The following is a 21,550-nucleotide window of genomic DNA, read 5'->3' as shown; positions in this document are numbered from 1 at the left end:
GCAGATCTAGGTATGCATGCACCAGGGGCACGGATGTGGAGGAAGCAGATCTAGGTTTGCATGCACCAGGGGCACAGATGTGAAGGAAGCAGATCTAGGTTTGCATGCACAGGGGTACAAATGTGAAGAAAACAGATCTAGGTTTGCACGCACTGGGGACAGAGAAGTGAAGAAAGCAGATCTAGGTTTGCATGCACGGGGACACAGATGTGGAGGAAGCAGATCTAGGTTTACATGCACCAGGGCACAGATGCAGAGGAAGCAGATCTAGGTTGGCATGCACCAGGGACACAGATATGAGGAAGCAGATCTAGGTTTGCATTCACCAGGGCACAGATGTGGAGGAAGTAGATCTAGGTTTGCATGCACCAAGGCACAGATGTGGAGGAAGCAGATCTAGGTTTGCATGCACTGGGGACAGAGATGTGAAGGAAGCAGATCTAGGTTTGCATGCACTGGGGACAGAGATGTGAAGGAAGCAGATCTAGGTTTGCATGCACTGGGGACAGAGATGTGAAGGAAGCAGATCTAGGTTTGCATGCACGGGGGCACAGATGTGGAGGAAGCAGATCTAGGTTTGCATGCACTGGGGACAGAGATGTGAAGGAAGCAGATCTAGGTTTGCATGCACTGGGGACAGAGATGTGAAGGAAGCAGATCTAGGTTTGCATGCACTGGGGACAGAGATGTGAAGGAAGCAGATCTAGGTTTGCATGCACTGGGGACAGAGATGTGAAGGAAGCAGATCTAGGTTTGCATGCACGGGGGCACAGATGTGGAGGAAGCAGATCTAGGTTTGCATGCACCAGGGCACAGATGCAGAGGAAGCAGATCTAGGTTTGCATGCACCAGGGACACAGATGTGAAGGAAGCAGATCTAGGTTTGCATGCACCAGGGACACAGATATGAGGAAGCAGATCTAGGTTCGCATGCACCAGGGACACAGATGTGGAGGAAGCAGATCTAGGTTTGCATGCACTAGGGCACAGATGTGAGGAAGCAGATCTAGGTTTGCATGCACCAGGGGCACAGATGTGGAGGAAGCAAGTCTCTGTTGTTGTAATAGGAGAGATGGGAGCAGGGAGTTGACAGACAGTAAAAGCAGATGTCAAACTGTTCCACAAGGAAATTCCAGGATAACTAGGAGTAAGGTAGGGATACAGCTCAGTGGTAGAGGGCTTGCCTAGCTCTGGATTTTGTCACAGCACTGCAGAGATGAAAAGAAAGAAAAGAGAAAATGGATTTTTAGAGACGGGAGCCAGGGTTATAGGTACACATCTATAACCCTAGCACTCCTGTTGACCAAGGTTTCTGTTCTGCCCGGTCCTGCAGTCGTCCAGTCCCAAAGAAATACACAGAGGTCTACATTAATCATAAACTGGTTGGCCTAGTAGCTCAGGCTTCTTATTAATTCTTTCTTACATCTTACATTAACCCATTGTTCTTGTCTGTGTTAGCCACGTGACTTGGTACCTTTTTTGGCGAGGCAGTCACATCTTGCTTGCTCTGTGTCTGGCTTCCTCTGTGGCTGGGTGACGACTGCAGACTGAAACTTCCCCCTTCCCAGAATTCTCATTGCCCTGCCTCTACTTCCTGCCTGGTCACCATCACCCAGCCTATACTTCTTGCCTGGCTACTGGCCAATCAGCATTTTATTAAAAATAATACAAGTGACAGGATAAAAGACTATTGTCCCACAGAGCCTAAGGTTGTAGAATCATGGATAACATGGACTCCATAGTGAATTCGAAACCAATCTGGGCTAATGTACCAAAATTTTATGTTAAAGAGAAGAATTAAGAGGTGTAAGGGAGAAGAGAAGGAAAAGAAGGAGGAAGAGGAAGGGGAGGAGGAAGAGGAAAAATCATCCAGAAGGACTTCTTGAGGAGGTGATATTTGAGGGTCATGAAAGACCTTGGAGATCACAAGAGGTCTGGTGCTCTAATCAGGGAAGCCACACAACCACAGTTACAATGTTGAAACTGCCCCTTTACTGTCTCTTCCTGGATGTCACCCCCAGATGCACGGGAGATCGAAGTTGGTGTGGACGAAGAGGGCCGTATCTACTTGGCTTTCGAAGCCCCGGAAGCCCCTGACTTCTCTGAGTTTCAGTGGTCAAAGGATTACAAGGGTCCACCTGACCCACAGAGGGTGGAAGTGGAGGATGAAATTAACAAGTGAGTGGAGACGGGGGAGGGGGTAGCATCCAAGAGTGGCAGGCCTGGAAGGCAGACACACAGGTTGGCCAGGGCTGCCCCGTCTGCTGTGATGGTACCAGCTGCAGTCAAAAGGAGACATTCTTTGGGGATTCTCTTTTGGTTGGGAGCCATGAGTGCCACCACCTAAAATCTTCAAGCCTTCATGGAGTCCCTGGCTGCTTGGCTGTAGACCCATGTACCACACTGCCCACCCAACTCAAGAGCTTTTGCTGGTCCACAGGAGATATCAAGGGGGCACAAGAAGGTAGCTGTCCCTGTTGTCAAGCTTGGCCAGGACCTGGGACAGGGTACAGGCCAGGAGAGCCAAGATTCTCCAGCTCCTGTCACTCAGTGCATGAGCCTCAAACCCCATCTCAGAGCATCAGATTGCCTCTCTCTGCCAGGTCCAAGGTCATCTTGAAAGAACCTGACCTTCAAGACTTGGGTATCTACTCAGTGGTGGTCCCTGATGCTGATGAAGACACCTCTGCAAGCCACACACTGACAGAAGAAGGTAATGGCCTCACTCCCTGCCACCTCTTCAGGGGAACAAATCCTGATCCAGAACCCAAGCACCAGTGCCCATAGAAGCCAGGTGGACATCGAGGCTCAGCCTGACCAGAGCTGGGTACTAATGTGGTCACTCCTGCAGAGCCTGGCATCTAAGAGGTGCTTTTCTAAGAAGGTGGGGAGCATATGCAACCTTGGGGTCGTCAAGAGTAGCTACAGTATCTCCCACAGTGCCCCAGGACCAAAGCCCACAGTTCTCACCACCAGCCTCGGTGGAGCATGTAACCCCAAGTTGATGGCGATGGGGAACTAGCTCTCTTGGAGCAGCTCAGCACAGGATGGCTTTAATGGAACCCTGTGTCCTAATGTTGTATCTGTTTTCTTCCTTGTCCCTCACTGTCCCAGAGTTGAACAAGCTGAAGAAGTTGAGTCATGAGATCAGAAACCCAGGTAAACACTGAGGTGCAGCTCCCTGTGGTTCCTAAAGGTCTGTGAACATGTGCTGATCAGAACTGAGTCAGGCAGAGTACCAGGGGTATCCGGGAAGCAAGGGGTAGGGAAACCATAGACTGGAAGACCAGAGACCAGAGAAATACTGATGGAAAAAGGATAGCCAGCAGGGAGCCAGAGATGTGCAAAGGAGGAAGACAAGGCAGTCTCTTATCAGCATAAGCATCACCATCATCATTATCGCTATCACCACCGCCGCCATCACCATCACCACAATCACCACCATCACCATCACTAGCAACATCATCACCATCACCACCATCACTATTACCATCACAACCATCATCATCACCATCATCCCCATCCTTCATCATCAGCATCACCACCACCGTCAACATCCTTATCAGCTCCTGAGACATCTGGACATTAGATCATCTAAACCTCCACTTCCTCTGTCTCTGGATGGTGGAATCGTTAAATCCAGTCGAACACTTGATCACATGTTGGAACCAGCTTGGGAACTTTTCCAAATCTCGCACCCAGGCCATGTCCCAGCCAAGTCAGAATGGGCAGGGGTGAGGCCCAGACTCCAGTGTTTAAGGGGCCTTGAAGAGAAGATGCTCTCCTGAAATCACCTTAGTCTATAGAGAGCCTCCGGGCCTCCAGCCAGGTCTGATTTCTTCAGGCCCTGCAAGTGTTTTCCATATTCCCTGCCAAGGGTGGGACTGGGTGGGGCCAGGGAGTGCGAAGAGGAGAAGGCTCCCACCCACACCCTCCCTGTGTCTCCCAGTCATCAAGCTGATCTCCGGCTGGAATGTAGAGGTCCTCGAGCAAGGCGAGGTGCGGCTCTGGCTGGAGGTGGAAAAGCTGTCGCCGGCCGCGGAGTTGCACCTCATCTTCAATGAGAAAGAGATCTTCAGCTCACCGGTAAATGGTGCCCCCAGTCCCTAGAGAGGCTCCCCTGCCCCAAGGCCTCACCTGTGAGCTGGTGCCTGGAGCTGGCTGTCATTTCAGAAATAGCTGCCACTTTGGCCATCCTAGCCAGGGGAGTCCTGGCTCTCAGTCTATGGTGGGCGGGGACAGGGAGAGAGCACAGTGGTTCTGGTTACTAACCAGTTCAGGGGACATTTCCACAAAGCACTTTCCACACACACTACGTCTTTCAAACTCCTCCCCAGCATCCCTGAGATGGAAAGTCTATGTTGGGGCTGACGGTTTCCCAAGCCTAAACCTCTGTGTTGGGGCAATCTAAAGCACTTTCATACAGGCTTAACAGACATCCAGGGGAGAGCTGCTCTTCTCTCAGCTGCTTTATGCTGTGCTTGTCCATCTTCCTGTTCTGGTCCTGTGCTTTTCCCCTCTCTCATTACAAATCAGGGCAAGGTCAGTGGTAGTGCATTGTATCCAAGAGTCTATATGACAAAATATATGGGGTCTAATTTTAAATGCTTTTTATACACGAGTATCACATTGTTTACATTTTAATGCATAGGGAAGGTGCAAAGGTTTGCTAGAATGGACTGTGGACTTCAATTGTTTTTACCTGAAATGGAGCCTCATAACAGTGTCCTGTCACATGTGGGTTTCATTGCCACATGGCAAAGCCGCTATCTGGAAAACACGGACTAGAGCAGGGATGCAAGTCAGTGGGAGAGCATGCGCCTAGCATGGGCAAGACCCTGAGTTAGAACCAAGGAAGGAAGGAAAGAGGGAGAAAGGGAGGAAGGGAAGGAAGGAGAAAGGAAAGGAGGAAAGGAGAGAGGGAGGGAGGAAGGAAGAGAGGGAGGGAGGAAGGGAAGGAAGGAAGGAAGGAAAAATGAAAGGAGGGAAGGAGAGAAGGAAGGAGGGAGGAAGGGAGGGAGGGAGGGAGGGAGGGAAGGAAGGAAAAATGAAAGGAGGGAAGGAGAGAGAGAGGGAGGGAGGAAGGAAGGGAGGGAGAGAAGGAAGGAAGGAGAAATGAAAGGAGGGAAGGAGAGAGGGAGGGAGGGAGGAAGGGAGGGAGGGAAGGAAGGAGAAATGAAAGGAGGGAAGGAGAGAGGGAGGGAGGGAGGAAAAAAAGGAGGGAGAGAGGGAGGGAGGGACTAGGTCTTCCAGAGAAGGGGGTGATGGATTTGATCAGAGGACACATCAGACAGATGCAGGGAATGCATAACCAGCCCTGTGGGTGGCCCGTGTCCCCTCTCTGCCTCCCTCTGTGTCTGCACAGCAGGGCAGGTTTCCCTAGGATCAAAAAAGAACAGGCCAGGGAGAGTTTTGAAAGCTATGTGTAAAGAGTATACACTGAGCTTGCCTCATGTTATCTGGGGCACTGTAAGGTCTAGACAAGTGATTTCCAGCCTGTGGGTCTCGACCCTTTGGGGCTCGGACAAGCCTTTTGCAGAGGTCACCTAAGACCATCAGAAAACATGGATAGTGACGTTATGGTTCATAGAACTAGCAAAATTACAGTTCTCATATTTCATAACTGCAACAAACTAATTTTATGGTTGGGGGTCGGGGTCGCCGCAGCATGAGGAACAGTATTAAAGGGTCGCAGCCTCAGGAAGGTAGAGAAACACTGGTGTGGAGGCTTCAGTGTACACTATTTGGATAATTGGCCATCCTTACAGAAAAAATACAATAGGCCATTCCCATCAGTCACACATGCAGACAAAGCCAGGGAGTCATAAGAACCTAAATTCGGAGAATAAAATTTCAAACTGTTAGTGCGCAGCAAGCGGTAAGCAACTGGTATCTCTAGAGTGTGAGTATTTCATTGTAAGGGGAATACTGGGTGTAGGTAGTGCTAGCCTGTGAGCTCATCACGGAGGAGGTCTAGGCTGAAGGATCAGAAGTTCAAGGTCATCCTCAGCTACAGGCCAAGTTTAAGGCCAGCCTGGGCTACATGAGACCCTGCTTCAGAAAAAAAATATGGGGCCCGGGGGATGGAGAGATTGCTCAGTGGTTAGGAGCATTGACTGCTCACGCAAAAGATGCCCAGGTTTGGTTCCCAGCACCCAGATGACAGCTCACAACTGTCTATAACTCTAGTTCTAAAGGATCTGATGCCCTCTTCTGGCCTCTATGGCACTGCATGAGCATGGGGCACAGACAGACAAGCAAAACACCCATACACATAAAATAGAAATAAATAAATCTCTTAAGGAAAAAAAAAACTGGGGGTGGGAGAGAGATTGTCCTGTAGGTAAAGGCATTTGCTACCAAGCCTGGCAGCATCAGTTCAATCCTCAGGGTTCACAGAGTAGGAGAAAGCAGACCTGACTTCTTCAGGTTGTTCTCTGACCTCCACACATGTGCTGTGGCCTATGCATTCCCCACCCCCTACAACACACACACACACACACACACACACGCACACATGCACGCACCATGCAACGCGCACACACACCAAGTTAAAATGCACTCATTTTTCATTTAAATTGTAAAAGAAATTGAAAATAACCAACAATGAGACATAGTAAAGGTCCAGAATTTATTATTATAATTAATTCAAGCATAGGGTGCTGGGGACTCCAGTCTACTCAAGCAGGAAAAAGCTACCAGGATCCCCTCCCCAGTTCGTGGATACTGACAGTTCTGCACATAGCACCTCAATCTTGATCGCATCCTGACGTGTACCCCTGGCAGAGCACCCAGAACAGGAAACGCCCAAAAAGGACTCAGAGATTTGTTCCCTCAGAACCGCAAGATCAATTTTGTCCGAGAGAAGGGCCTAGTGGAGGTGATCATCCAGCAACTGTCGGAGGATGACAAAGGGTCGTACACCGCCCAGCTCCAAGACGGAAAAGCCAAGAACCAGATCACGCTCGCCCTGGTGGATGACGGTCAGCTGGCCCCGCCCCGCCCTGAAGCCCCTGCCCCACTGACTTGACCCCATCCTTCCCTGTACACCCTCCCGAGGATCTGGGCTCCCAGCTCTGGGGTCTGCGGAGCGCATCCCTGCTCTCCCGTCCGCCCCAGTGCCCACTCCCGGGACCTTTGCTCTCTCCGCTCATGCCGCTTCCTCCCGATGTTTTCACAGAGTTTGACAAACTGCTAAGGAAGGCAGACGCAACGCGAAGAGACTGGAAGCGAAAACAGGGTAAGAGCGGTTGATCCGCTCTGGAAAATACCAACCCAGCCAGGGAAGTTCACCATAATCTGGTCAAACCCTGTCCTAGTGACAGAACAAAACTTCATTTTCCCAGCCCAAGAGCCAGTACCTCCTTAAAATTATTTTCATCTAAAGAGACCCCAGGCTTCTTGCTTCACCCCGTCCTTGTCCTCGTCTTGGAGACCAGGGTCTTTAGCAGCCTCCTGTCCGGTTGCGTTTCCCCGATCTGACCACCAGGTGGCGCCCTGGCTCAGCCTGAAGCTCATGACTCCTGAGCATGCCCTCTCTTCCCCTGCAGGTCCCTATTTCCAGGAGCCTTTGAAGTGGAAAGTCACAGAGGACTGCCAAGTGCTTCTGACATGCAAGGCAAGTCTCCACCCCACCTCCAGCTCTGCCATCAGCCCCGTGAGGCACGACCTGTGACTCATCCCCAAGCCCAGTGGCTCTCCCTGCCTCCTCCATCCTGGAATTTATCTCCTGTGCCTGGCTGATCCCACACCTAGGAAGTGGCACACACACACACACACACACACACACACACACACACACAAATACATACACACACATGTACACACACGTATACATTTGCACACACATACATAGACACATATACCTATACATCTATACACGTGTACATACACATACATACAGACATACACACACATACATAGACACGTTCATATATATATACATACATATACACACATTCACATATGCATACACACAAATATATATGCACACATACACACACACATACAGACAGACACACACATACATACACACAGTAGGGGGCAGCAGGATTAGTGTGTGTTGAGTCAGCCTTAAACCAGATCTCCAGCAGCTTCCGGGCCCAGGGGGTTGGGAGCTAGCGAGGGCTACGTGTTGACGGGGCTTCCTGTTCATTATAACCCTCGCCAGACGCTGCTCAGCGCTCTCAGGGATGACTGAATCTCTTCTGCCTCGCGGTCCTCTGTACTTTGCTACCCCACCTCAGGGATGAGAAAACAAGCAGGAAAATAGCTGGACACACATAGGTTCCAGCAGCCAGGTCCCAACCAAGTCACCTGACCCCAAAGCCCGGTCCTTTCAGCATCTCGCAGCTCCTTTGATAACGTGCAAGGGGGACCTCACACCAGCACTCGCTTCCTGAGAAGAAACCACCAGTGCTCAGCAAGGTCCTGGGCACACATCGTTCCCTTAGGCCCCGGGGAGCCCTCAACACAAGGCAGAATTACATAATTACAACATAAGGCATGCTTTATGAATGATCAGACACATTCAGGACATTATTAGTTATAGGGCAGGAGAGGCACTCTCTGGGGTCCTTCCAGGAGGACTACCTGGAGGAGGACTACCTGGAGGAGGACTACCTGGAGGAGGTGACGTCTGACTCACTAAGAAGCCTAACTACTTACAGGGAAAACAGAGCAGAAGGGGCCAAGAGGCAGGAAGTAACTTTAGCAAAAGTCAGGATCCAGAGGCTAGCGGATGAGACATGAGGCCTGAGGAGGGGACCAGCGGACTAGTGTGTGGGTCTCCGTGGGAGGAGTTGTGTTTGTAAAGAAGTTATCTGAGTTGGGTTTTTATTTTTTAACTGAAAAGTCTGATGGACTGATGGAGATCCCTCACTCCCTGTCCTCAGGTGACCAACACCAAGAAGGAGACTCGTTTTCAGTGGTTCTTCCAGAAAAAAGAGGCCCCCAGTGGGCAGTACGACCCGCAGACGGGAGCCGGACTTCTCTGCATTGAAGCGGTAAGAGCAGCGGGAGCTTGGGGTTCACCCCGATCAGCTGCACCCTGAACGGTACCGAGAGCACTATGTGGAGCCTGAGCAGAGCAGAGCTGGTCACACGGGGCACCAGACCCAGTCAAGATATATGCTAGGGGCTGGAGAGCTGGCGCAGCGGCTCTGAGCTCTCATTGCCCTTACAGCAGACCCAGATTCCAGCTCTTAGCACCACAGGACAGCTCACAGCTGTATGTGACTCCAGTCCCAGGGGATCTGACGCCGTCTTCTGGCCTCCATGGCGCCCTCTTTACACTAACATGGTGCGCAGGCGTACAAGCAAACGTGACACCCACAAAAATTTTAAAGAGAATGTTTTTTAGAAGATAAATATCAGGACCTGGGAATGTAACTCAGCTGGTAGACAGCTTGCTTGGTACGCACAAAATCCTGTTTCCGATCCCTAGCACCACCTAAACCTCGTGCGAAAGTGCCTGCCTACAATCCCAAAACTAGGGAGGTAGAGGCAGGAGGATCAGAAGTTCAAGGTCATTGTCAGCTAAATAGGGTGTTTGAGGCCAGCCTTGGTTACATGAGTCAAAAAAAAAAAAACAAAACCTTATTTATAAAAATTTTAAACTCAAAATTAACATTAAAAACCAGAAGATGGGGGGCTGGAGAGATGGCTCAGTGGTTAAGAGCATTGCCTGCTCTTCCAAAGGTCCTGAGTTCAATTCCCAGCAACCACATGGTGACTCACAACCATCTAAAATGAGATCTGATGCCCTCTTCTGACCTGCAGGCAGACACACAGACAGAATATTGTATATGTAATAAAAAATTTAAAAAAATATTAAGAAAAAAAAACAGAACATGGCCAGGCGGTGGTGGCACAGGCCTTTAATCCTAACACTTGGAAGGCAGAGGTAGGCGGATCTCTGTGAGTTCAAGGTCAGCCTGGTCTACAAGAGCTAGTTCCAGGACAGGTTCCAAAGCTACAGAGAAACCCTGTCTCAAAAAACAAAAACAAAAACAAACAAACAAACAAAAACAGAACATAAGTGTTTGGTTCTGGTCTAGCATTTGCAACCTTAGGCTCACCACTGGCCTTCTCCAGCCTTACAGTTATCTGTGCTCTGTGAGCTCCCTGCCACAGTCTAGGGTTGAGGACAGGAAGGATGCCCCCCAGGGCTGCAGGTCCAGGGAAAAGCAAGTTTAGAGTTAGACTCTTTCCTAGGTCCCTCCACACAGCCCCCAGATGACTAAGGCTGGTTGGGAGAGACATGCAAGGCTGATTCCCCGCCCACCAGGTGTCTCTGTCTACTGCTGACTTCCAGAACCTTCTGATTGGGTGCTGGGGGCATTGGATAATTGATCACGGGTTCGAACCAGGATGAAAATGGTAAAGTCCAGGGTCTTCTCCCACACCTTGATGGGGACAGTGCCATGTAAGCCTTTGTCAGCATGCGCCTCGAAAGGGGTGTGTCTCTCAGTGGGTACCTAACACTCATGGATTTTTAATGTAATCATCTGTCCTGTGGAGGCAGGGCTTTCTGGCTTTCACCCAATTTTAACCTCTGGGTCCCTCGTGGAACCTGGGGCACATAGCAAGAACACCCCAGCTGCTTCACAGACGAGTAAACTGAGGCTCTGACTGGTGAAGTGCAAGGACAGGAGACTCCCCAGTGGGTGCAGCCACATCCGCTCCACAAAGCTGAGGCATCCCTGGTTTTCTGTCCCCAGTGCCCGCTCTAGGAACCTTTGCTCTTTCCAGGGCCACCCCAGTAGGACTGGGACTTTATAGTCTTCTGTGGGTAAAAAAGAAACGGTGTGGGAGAATATTGTGTTTTAGGGACAGACCTACCTCTCTCTGCCTTGGATCCTTCCCCAAAGTCTTTATGTGGGGGTGACCTGGGTGGGAAGAACCTTTGAGGAGCCCTGAAGGAGTTGCCTTCTGATAAGATGTCACTTCTGACCTCGCTTCTTGCTCCCAAAGCACGCCCCTGGGCCCAGACTGCCTTAGCTGCCTTGCCCAGCTTGCAAGAGGGCCAAGGTTCCATCCTCAGCGAACGTTCTCAAAAGTGCAACCAAGTTCTCACTTCGGTGATCATTGCTTCAGATTTGAGACTGCAAACACAAGCCAGAAGGATCCCCATGTTCTGATGCAAAGAAAACACACCTCCTTCTGGGGAACTTGCAGGGGACCCTTGCATCAGGGCCTTAGGGAGATCTCAAAGCATGTTGGAGAGTTTGTGTCTTCTAGAGACGAACTCTGCCCAGGCTGGACATGATGAGCGGGGAAGGGCTCCAAGGAATCACTGGGAATCTAGATAGGGTGTCCATTTCTACCTTCAGGACACATACACACGCGTGTGCATGCACACACACACACACACACACACACACACAGACAGATTCACACACACGTTCTCCCATAGAAGCTCTCACACATACATTCACACACTCACAGATTCATATACACATACTCTCCCACACATTTTCGCACACAGAGACACACATGCACATGCTCCCTACACCCACCAATGCCAGAACAGAAGGCACGCAGGGTTAGGACCGGAACCTCCTGACTTGCTGTCACCTCTCCTTCTGGAACCCCTGCACACACTGTCATCCTCTTCTGTAGTTTTCCAAAGAAGACCAGGGACTCTACAGAGCAGTGGTGTCTGATGACAGAGGGGAAGATGACACCATCCTGGACCTCACAGGTGAAGGTAGGAGCCAGTGATGTCAGAGATGGGACGCGAGGGCTGTGGAGAGTCACACTGGAGTCAGCGACTAAGATTTATGGGGTCTCCATGTCACTTGGGGAAACTGTGGCACGAAGAAGTTAAGTGAGTTGCTCAAGGTTACACAGTAGCCAGTGGCAGGGACCCGGCATGGGTGCTGCTGTGTCATGCCACAGTCAACTTAGGCTTGAAGACCCTGCACCCACAGAGGGTCCTTGTTATCCTTGAGGCTGGCTGGAACATATAACGAGAAAATTATCAGATAGCAGTATGATGCCTGATCTGTCACTTACCTCCCAAGGACCCCTCCCATCCCCAAGTCGTTCTCCAGAGCCCCCACCCTCAGGGAGGCTCTGATTCCCTCATCCTTCTCCAAAACCACTACCACCACCCCTGGACATCCCCCAAAGGAACCCACCCAGCTGAACATTCTCTGTCTTCCCCAGGCTTGGATGCTCTCCTCACTGAGCTGGGCAGGATTGGTGGTAAGTGAGCATGCCCCTTCTCTTTGCCTTGTCCTGATGCTAAAGAGCCTCCAAGGTTGCCCCCCAACAGCCTCAGCTGTGGGCATGGGTCTAGTGTCTGCCCTCGGTGAAGGGGTGAAGGGGATGAAAGCCCCTGACCCCCACACAGTCCTGTGTTCCTAGCTTACTGTCCAGAGCAAGCAGGCTGGTCCTAAAACACACCACACACAGGTTTGGGGGCGGGGAGTAGCGGGGAGACTGACCTTTGGCCTCTGTATCCTCAGCTCTCTCAGCAACCCCACTGAAAATCCAGGGGACTGAAGAGGGGATCCGGCTCTTCAGCAAGGTCAAATACTACCATATGGAGTACATGAAGACCGCTTGGTTTCACAAGTAGGTTGGCCTTGTCCAGAGCCTGTACAAGCTGAAAGGTCCTAGCACCTGCCCTGTTAGGAGTCCCCTACTCCCCCTACCTAGTCCTCCCACAGGTCCCAGACCCAAGGAATCAGCAGAGGGGATGCTCTCACACAGGAATGAGAGGAATAGAAGAGATTCACCCAGGGAAGATGGGAATGCTGGTGGCAGGACCTGGATCTGAGGTCTCCATGACAACAGAAGGATTATGGTCCCAGAGTAGTGACTGGAAACCAAAAGAGGAGAGGGTGTGGGAATCAGGACAAGCCAGTCCCAAGAGTGAAGGTGCACTTGTGGGCCTCTGCGAACCCAGGTCGCCAGTCTCAGGGGGCAGGTACAGGCAGAGAGAGCTGTGGAAGGGTCAGGACAGAAAATCGGGAAGCTTTCCCCCAGATAATTTGAGAGTAGGATCTCCTGAGAGCATCTTGTCATGTGTATGCCTCAGCCTTGTGGAGCAGACGTGACTGCACCCATTCTGTATTGACGCCTGGACTGACTTGGGCAAATCTGCAGTGAGAGAGGGTGAGGGCCACGGGAAGCTTCAGGGAGGTAGGGGCCCCCTTTTCAGCCAGAGTTTCTGAGCCCTGTGACAAGAGGCTTGGGCAATGGAGCACTGGGAACATGGGCTAGGCCTTCGGGGAGGAAATTTAAATGAAAAAGGGAAAGAGTTAAAACTTTGATGGTTTCCAAGTTAGGAGCGACTGGGCAGAAATGCTAGGAGGGTTAAGATGGGAATGAAGAGGTGGGGGAATGGCTCCCAAGGGCAGGGAAGTCACTGCCCCAAGAAAACCATTTGCTCATTGTCCCAACCTGCAGCATATGACATATAGAGACTCAGCTTTGGTATGAAATTAATCTATCATGGGATTTGATGAAGGGAGGGAGGGAGGGAGGGAAAGAGAGAGGGGAGGGGTGGTTGGATGCTGAATGAATACATGGTCGTCTGATGAATGAAACACTGAACAATGGATGAGTGGCCCTATAGCAACCGGCTGGTGGGTGGTCACACTTCCCGTCCCCTCCATCTGAAAACAACAGTCCAAAGAGGGGCTGTGGACAGTCAGCCCACAGCCAGCCTTAGCCATCCTCTGCCTTCGAACGCAGAGACAAGCGTCTGGAGAGTGGTGACCGGGTGCGGGCGGGCACCACCCTGGATGAGATCTGGCTCCACATCCTGGACCCCAAGGACTCAGATAAGGGCAAATACACCCTGGAGATCACAGCCGGGAAGGAAGCCCGGCAGCTCTCAGCAGATCTGTCTGGGCAAGGTAAGTCATCCTCCTGTCTGTCTGTCTGCTGGGATCAGGCACCGTGGCACACATCTGAAGCCCCCACACTAAGGCAGAAGGATCCAGAGTTCAAGGCCATCCTCAGCTACATAGTGAGTTTGAGACCAGCCCAGACTACTACAACCTAGTCTCACAGCGGGGGGAGGGGGGGGGGGAACGACGGACAAGATGGCTCAGGAGTTAAAAACACTCTGGACCCAAACCTGCAGCCCTGATTTCACATTCCAGAACCCACGTAGAAATGGAAGGGGGGGGGCTGGAGAGATGGCTCAGCGGTTAAGAGCACTGGCTGCTTTTCCAAAGGTCCTGAGTTCAATTCCCAGCAACCACATGGTGGCTCACAACCATCTGTAATGAGGTCTGGTGCCCCTCTTCTGGCCTGCAGACATACACATAGACAGAATATTGTGTATATAATAAATAAATAAATATTTTTAAAAAATGGAAGACGAGAACCAACTACATGAAGTTGTCCTCTGCCTTCACACCTGTGTTCAATAATATCAATTTTTAAATTTTGTTTTGTTTTGTTTTTTGAGACAGGGTTTCTCTGTGTAACAGCCCTAGCTGTCCTGGAACTAGCTCTTGTAGACCAGGCTGGCCTCGAACTCACAGAGATCCGCCTGCCTCTGCCTTCCGAGTGCTGGGATTAAAGGCGTGCGCCACCATCGCCCAGCAATAACAATTTTTAATTTTTAAAGAAAATTCCATGATGAGTTCAGGCAGGGAGACACATCCCTGCGGTCTTGACCCTGAGGAGGTGGAGGCAGGATGATAGCCAAGTTCAAAGTCAGATCCTTGGCTACACAGTGGGAACTTGTCTCAAAAAGAGAAAGAGAAAAGAAGGTCCCAGGTGTTTGGGGAAGCTCTCTCCTTCTCCAAACCTGGCACTGGCCTGGGAGAATCCTGGAAGGGGAGGGGCCTTGAAGACAGTCCCCTCAGCCCTGCCCCACCCTCTTTGTCCCACAGCTTTTGACGATGCCCTGGCAGAGCACCAGAGACTGAAGTGAGTGTCCCCCATACTCTCCTTGTGAATCACGGGTCCCAGGTCCCATCAGGGGTGGAGGGACTGCTTTCAGGCCCCCACTGGGAGCCCTATCTAGCTCCACCCTCCTGTCTCACGTGGTGAGAGCAGACACCTGAGACACAAGCCCTTGTTCCCATTTCTGTCTTTCAGAGCTTTGGCTGTCATTGAGAAGAGTGAGTCCCCAGTGATCTCCTTCTTTGTGTTCCTGAGTCTAAGCCGGCTTTTCTAGAACCCCAGCCTCCTAGCTCCCAGTGGGCTCTGTGGAGTTCGGGACCCTCACGCTGCTCCTGGGGACCCCTGGGTGCTAGCTGTAAAGAGACAGATTAGGACGTCACGGGTTGGACAGGCCTGGTGTGGGTGTGGTGCTGAGCAGGTGCACACAAACCTTGATGGGAGCCCAAAGGCAGGGAACTGAGAGGAATGAGCCTGGGCCTTTCCAAGTCAGCCATGGAAGGGGGTGGCCTGGAACCTGAATATGGCTTGGGGCAGGGGTGAGGTGATGGTGAATCTAGCCCAGAAGCAGCCTCAGGTCCAGGGGTGTGACACAGCTTCTGAGCTACCCCCCAATAAAACCCCGCCAATCCATGTTCAAATTTGCCTCACTTATGAGGTGCCCCCACAGTCAGCTTCGCACAGCCCAGTGTTAGGAGTATAGCCCGTAGGTGTCCCAGGCGCAGTGATGGGAAATAGGGATTTCGGTGACAGACAGTGGCGGCAGCAGAATCCCACAGTCTTGCCTAGGGACCTAGGCAAGGGAGCCAGATGACTGTGCGCATCAAGGATACTACAGGACCATCAACACAGAGATGTTGGTGCCCCTCCCTGCATGATGCCATTGTTCCCCACTGTCCCCAAGTGACAGGTAGGACAGGCATTGGGTATATAACGGCAGCCCTGACAATCCGAGGTTCCAAGTGACCTCACAGAGTCAGCCAACCTTGGGGGAGACAACACATCCAAAAGCCAGCCTCCCGTGTGCTCAGGAGAGTGGGGACCCTCCCGCCACCACCTAGTTATATGCTCGACATAAAAGTCCCCTCCCATCCAGGACTCCCATAGAAGGAATTTAAACTTGACCACCTGTGGTTGCTGGGTCCGCACCCTCAGCTGTGGAAAGCCGGCGCAAATTCCTGCCCATTGCACTGTTGGTCCCCGGGGCCTTCCCTGTCTGATTCCCCATCCTTCTCCCTAAGGCCCAGTAGACAGCAGCCATACATGGCAAACTTTTTGCACTTCAGAGACACGAGGTCTAGGTTTCCCCACGACCTCTGGTGCATCTAAGGGATACATTTGACTCTCTACTTAGTAATTTATCGCTACACTGTCTTCCTGTGGCTGCTAGGACCCTCCTTGGACCAGAGACAGGGTGTCCAAAAAGCTACCGCTTTCCCGGGCCCCCTTTTGGTCACACACACACACCCTTCACCGTGGGTCAGAGACAAAGTTTATTGGGTAGATTCTGTTAGTTCCAGTCCAGAGCAATCTCATTTGCCCTCTTTCTCTTGAGGACAGAGGCAAGTCACTATCACCCCCTGGGTACCACTAATCATAGTGACCTCAACTCCATGGCAGAAGCCGCTCATATAACCTATCTCCTACCTGCGAGAACAAGAAGCACGGGAGAGGATGTTGAGGAAGGAATGGGAGGACCTCTCCCTGATACCAGCCCTCCACTCTGAGGGGAGCTGCTGGGCAGGAGAGAAGCTACCAGATTCACCACTCGGCTCTTTTCTTTCCATTCCAGATCGGGCCAAGGTGGTGAGGGGCCTGCCAGATGTGGCCACCATCATGGAAGATAAGGTATCATTCTTCCCAACCCACAGTCAGATATCCACATGCTTATATTCCCTTGAGGATCCCTCCGGGGTCACAATAGAGTGGAGTGCTGTGGATTCGAGAGCCAAAGGTGACAGGCTGACCGGAAAGGTTGGACCTACCACAGCTGGCCAAGTGGCTCAATGATCATATGTGTATTGGAGCCTGATGTCAGGTCCCTGTGCTCCACCTGCCTCTGTCCTATCTTTCCATAGTATTGGTGGGAGCTTCCGCAAGAGTTCAACTAGGTAACCCCTGAAAGCCATAGTGTTTTCAAGTCTCGTGTTTGCTTTCTGCTGGCTACTAGTATGTGTTAGTATATATCTCTGCTGAGTTTGCCTCCGAGGCAACCACTGAAAAAGGAGTATTGATTCTCGTCGCTCTTGACAGCCAGGGAAACTGAGACCTAGTGTGGTTGAGGGACTGGCGAACGTCACACAACCTGATGGGTAGAGCTGAGGTTCATACCCTAGCAGCCCAGTTCCAGAGCCTGCGTGTTTCATTATTATGTTATATACTATTATATTATTATAGTATTCTGCCTTAGACCTCACTCAAGAACTTCCAAACTCAATTCACAAACCTTTGTGTTAAAGCAATACAGTCTTCAGGGATGGGAGCTGGCTCAACAGTTAAGAGCACTGGCTACCCTTCCAGAGGAACTAAATTCAATTCCCAGCACCCACATGGTGGCTCACAAGCATCTGCAATTCCAGTTTGAGGGGATCCAATGCCCTCTTCTGACTCCTGAGGGCACTGCATATATGTGCTGTACATACATACATACATGTAGGCAAACATTCATACACAAATTTTTAAAACAATATAATCAGCTGGGCGATGGTGGCACACGCCATTAATCCCAGCACTTGGGAGGCAGAGGCAGGTGGATCTCTCTGAGTTTGAGGCCAGCCTGGTCTACAGAGCAAGTTTCAGGAAAGGCTCCAAAGTTACAGAGAAACCCTGGTTCAAAAACAAAACAAAACAAAAACCAATATACTCTTACTTGCGTGGTAACGTCACAACGACATATATCTTACCAAAAGCAAAACTGCAGAGTGCAGGCCATTCTGGGTTGGTCACTGCTAGAGAACTGTCTAAGAGTCTACCTAGGAATTTTCCCTGTAGAAGATTGAGGTTTGGAGAAAGTGGGGTTGAAATAGAACACGTCTCCCTTTATGGGTTACAACAGAACACACGGAAGAGCTGGGGGTGTAGCTCAGTTGGTGGTGTTAGCCTACCATGCCCAAAGCCCTGGCTTCCACCCCCAGCATTACATAAACATGGCATGCCTGTATCTCAGCACTTAGGATATAGAGGCAGGAATAGAGAAGTTCGAGGTCAAACTCAGCTCCCTAGTAAGTTCAGGGCCTGTCTAGGATACTGAGACCTTGTTTTTAAAATGCGAGATCCCAGCACTCGGGAGGCAGAGGCAGGCGGATCTCTATGAGTTCGAGGCCAGCCTGGTCTACAATAGCTAGTTCCAGGACAGGCTCCAAAGTTACAGAGAAACCCTGTCTCGAAAAAAAAAAAAAAAAGCATTAAAACGCGCAGGCAAACACACCTGTGCACACATGCAGGCACGCACGCATAACCTTTGCTCATTGCAGCTGTCTGTACCGGTAGCTCTCCGTGTGCTGCATAAAGGTGACTGCTGAGTTCAAGTTACAGGGAAGTAAAATGGCTCTCTTCTTGTCAATCAAAACAGACCCTGTGCCTGACCTGCGTCATCTCAGGAGACCCAGCCCCTGAAATCTCTTGGCTGAAGAATGACCAGCCTGTCTCCTTCCTTGACCGGTACCACATGGAGGTGAAGGGTACTGAGGTCACCATCACCATTGAAAAGGTCACCAGTGAAGACAGTGGGCGCTATGGAATCTTTGTCAAGAACAAGTATGGCTCAGAAACAGGCCAGGTCACCATCAGCGTGTTCAAACACGGGGAAGAGCCCAAGGAATTGAAGAAGATGTAATGGAAATGACCAGGGACCGTCTGAGATCCACCCAACATGGACCAGCAAGCCAGCCAGTGGGTCATAACTTAGCACAGGCTATGGGATGGGACAGGGGGAAGGGACAAGGACATAACAGAGCTGGATCCAATACACCAAAGAAGAGGAGCAAAGATTTTGCTGGAGTCCTCAGAGGACTCCAGGCTGTGTGGTAGGCACTGGCCTTAGAAATCAGAAGCTGAGCCAGGCAGTGGTGGCAAGCACCTTTAATCCCAGCACTCAGGAGACAGAGTTAGGCAGATCTCTTTGGGTTTGAGGTCAGCCTGGTCTACAAAGCAAGTTCCAGGACAGTCAGAGCTACACAGAGGAACACTGTCTCAAACGGGGGGGGAGGGGGGGAAGGAAGGAAGGAATCGGAAGCTGGAGGTACAGGACTCAGTTTCCACAAAAGCTCTTGACAAGCCTTGCCTTTCTCATCAATCAGAAAGGCCTTATGAAAATCCCTTATCAATGTGTATCAGTGGGTCACAGCAGGCAGGCGGCACCTCTACTCTGCAGGGGACAGTTGACGAAGCACACAGAGTTTGGTTGTCACAACTGGAAGTATTTGCTGGCATTGAGTAGGTTGAGGCCACACATGGTGGTGAACACTTCCGCTCCCATGGCACAGAATATATCTTTTAGAATAGGATTGTCAAAGTTCTGTATATCCATCGCTCATTGGAAGCATGAGGTTGAGGATGGCCCTGGAACTACAAAGGTAAACATTATGCAGACCCCACCCAGAAACAGACTTGGGTGCAGGTGACTCTGAGGCAGGGAAAGAGATGATAAAGATCACTAAAGGCATCCAAGTAAGGTATCTTCATTGATCAGAGGAAGTGGGCAATGGCCAACCCAACTGGGAGATGCAGGGCTTTGTAACAGCCTTCCAGACTGGGTGGGACAGTGTTGGGCCCTGAAAGGTGAATACAGTTTGACTGTGGAGATGGGAGAAGGACACTTCAGCAGACGTGGAAGAAGCAAAGGTGAACATAGAAGAGAGTCTGTCCCAGCCTAGGTGACCTGGGAGGCCAGGCACGCCGATGATGACCTTCGGGGCTTCTTCCAACATGGGGCCTGTACGGCCCATGACAGACACTTTGGCTGGCCTTACTCAGTGGATCTCAGTACATAGCTGGACATTTCTCTGCCTTCTAGTTTCCCCTACTAAAAACAAGATGTGGGAAGGTTTATAAAATTATAGCTGTTTGTTGCCAAGTCTTGGATAACTTTGGAAATTATAAAGGAGGAAATAAAAAAATTTTAAAAAACTGTATTATCAACAACAAGAGGCAGTGCCTGCCTGTGGTTTCTGAAAAGATCTTGTAGCTGTGGGACAAAATGAACCAGTCCTCCGCCCAGCAGCTGGTCACCCAGCCGGATATGTTGGCACCTGCAGCCCCCAGAGCTCCGTGGTGATATGATTAATGAGCTCTCTGTTGAGGAGAGGTGGGGATGGTGTGAGAGCCAGCAAAAGGAAGACTTGGGCCCCAAGTGGGAACACGAATGTACGGTGAAGGCTCTAAGGGAGAGACGACAGGCGGACAGCATACGCAAATGGCCTGTGCCACAGAGCCAGCAGGTAAGACAGATGGAGCTGGGTAATGCAGGAGACCCTCCTGGGGACCCGTGCCACTCCACCCCTCAGCTCCTAGGACATTGGGCTGGAGGCTGCCTATCTTTACTTGCTTTGTAGCAAGCTCTCTAATCTAATTTAACCAAGGGTGAGGTATCCACCTTCTCTGAAATAGCTTGGATTGGAAGCCAGGGGGCCCAGCACACCCGGCGCTTCCCCCAAGGCCAGAGGCAGCACTGTGGCAAGACTTCCGGACAGAGTGTGGCTAAGGGCTCACTCCCTGCCACCGGTCCCTTCTTTGCTCTTCTGTGGGAGGCTTCACCCTGGAACGGCCCGTTAGTCCATCATAAGATGAAGGGGGTGTCGCACAAAACTCTTCTGCGGGCAGTGGTCCAGAGAAAAGCATTTGAACAGGAATGGGACCATGAAACCCAGAGGCTTTAGAATCTCAGCACGCACGCCTGGGCTCACACTCCAGCCTCTCCACCTGTCTGTCATCTATATGACAAGTGAATTAGCTAGCTCAGACTTTAGCTTCCTCGTCAGTGAGGGGAGGTGTAAAGTGTAAGAGGAGAAAAAATATTATCTAGTGTGTGACTGGGTGTCCAGTGTTGGGGACTGTGGACCCCCAGATCCTGAATTTCCTGTAAACAACTTGTTTTCCTGTGTTTGCAGCTGCCCTGAGCACGAGTTTCCTGATGGCAGGGGAGTGGGTTCTGGTGGGCTTGCAGCTAAGAATTAAGGTGTGGCCATTAGTCAAGGAGACCCTATATAAGCTGCCCTGGCACACAATAAAGTTGGCATTCTTGATTCAAGGGAGCATTCTTGGCATTCTTGTTTCAAGGATGACCCGTGTCTGTGTGTGTGTATGTGTTTCAATCTCCAGCCCCCTTGCCCTACTTGCGAGCCGTCGAACCTTCCCATAGTGCAGGGGCTACACTCCAGTTTTGGGGGAAGGGTAATCTTCTGTAGCCCAGGTTGGCCTTGAGCTGGCTACAAAGTCAAGGATGACCTTGAACTCTACTGGGATTACAAGCATACCCAATTTATGGAGTGCTGGGGATTGAACCCAGGACCTTGTGCATGCTGGATAAGCCCTCTACCAGCTGAGTCACCTCCCAGGTCCTGAATCTCAGGCTTGGGTGAACCTGTGAACCTGTGCCTGGTCCCTGGACTTCACACCCAGCCCTCAGGCTTTCTTTCCTCCCCAAGGTGGGACAGGAAAACTACACGGCTGGCAGTAGGTG

The 21,550-nt window shown here is 51.1% G+C and overlaps 1 protein-coding gene across 1 annotated transcript in view; it reads left to right on the top strand.

Moving 5' to 3' along the window:
* Myom3 (myomesin 3) overlaps positions 1-20,016 on the top strand; it is a 48,898-nt gene extending 28,882 nt beyond the window's left edge. The window contains exons 21-36 of the mRNA XM_048443119.3: positions 2,022-2,178; positions 2,604-2,713; positions 3,115-3,159; positions 3,950-4,086; positions 6,839-6,983; positions 7,181-7,240; positions 7,551-7,618; positions 8,895-9,005; positions 11,623-11,710; positions 12,172-12,210; positions 12,474-12,582; positions 13,708-13,871; positions 14,862-14,898; positions 15,070-15,092; positions 16,664-16,719; positions 18,443-20,016. Coding sequence (XP_048299076.3) covers positions 2,022-2,178; positions 2,604-2,713; positions 3,115-3,159; positions 3,950-4,086; positions 6,839-6,983; positions 7,181-7,240; positions 7,551-7,618; positions 8,895-9,005; positions 11,623-11,710; positions 12,172-12,210; positions 12,474-12,582; positions 13,708-13,871; positions 14,862-14,898; positions 15,070-15,092; positions 16,664-16,719; positions 18,443-18,706 — 1,613 coding nt within the window. The 3' untranslated portion in view covers positions 18,707-20,016. The remainder of the gene's footprint in view (positions 1-2,021; positions 2,179-2,603; positions 2,714-3,114; positions 3,160-3,949; positions 4,087-6,838; positions 6,984-7,180; positions 7,241-7,550; positions 7,619-8,894; positions 9,006-11,622; positions 11,711-12,171; positions 12,211-12,473; positions 12,583-13,707; positions 13,872-14,861; positions 14,899-15,069; positions 15,093-16,663; positions 16,720-18,442) is intronic.
* The last annotated feature ends 1,534 nt before the right edge of the window (positions 20,017-21,550 follow it).

The sequence above is a fragment of the Myodes glareolus genome, chromosome 6 (assembly GCF_982192425.1).
Source record: "Myodes glareolus chromosome 6, mMyoGla1.1, whole genome shotgun sequence".
Taxonomy (NCBI): domain Eukaryota; kingdom Metazoa; phylum Chordata; class Mammalia; order Rodentia; family Cricetidae; genus Myodes; species Myodes glareolus.
The sequence above is the reverse complement of the archived record's forward strand: the minus strand, read 5'-3'. Positions and strand labels throughout refer to the sequence as shown.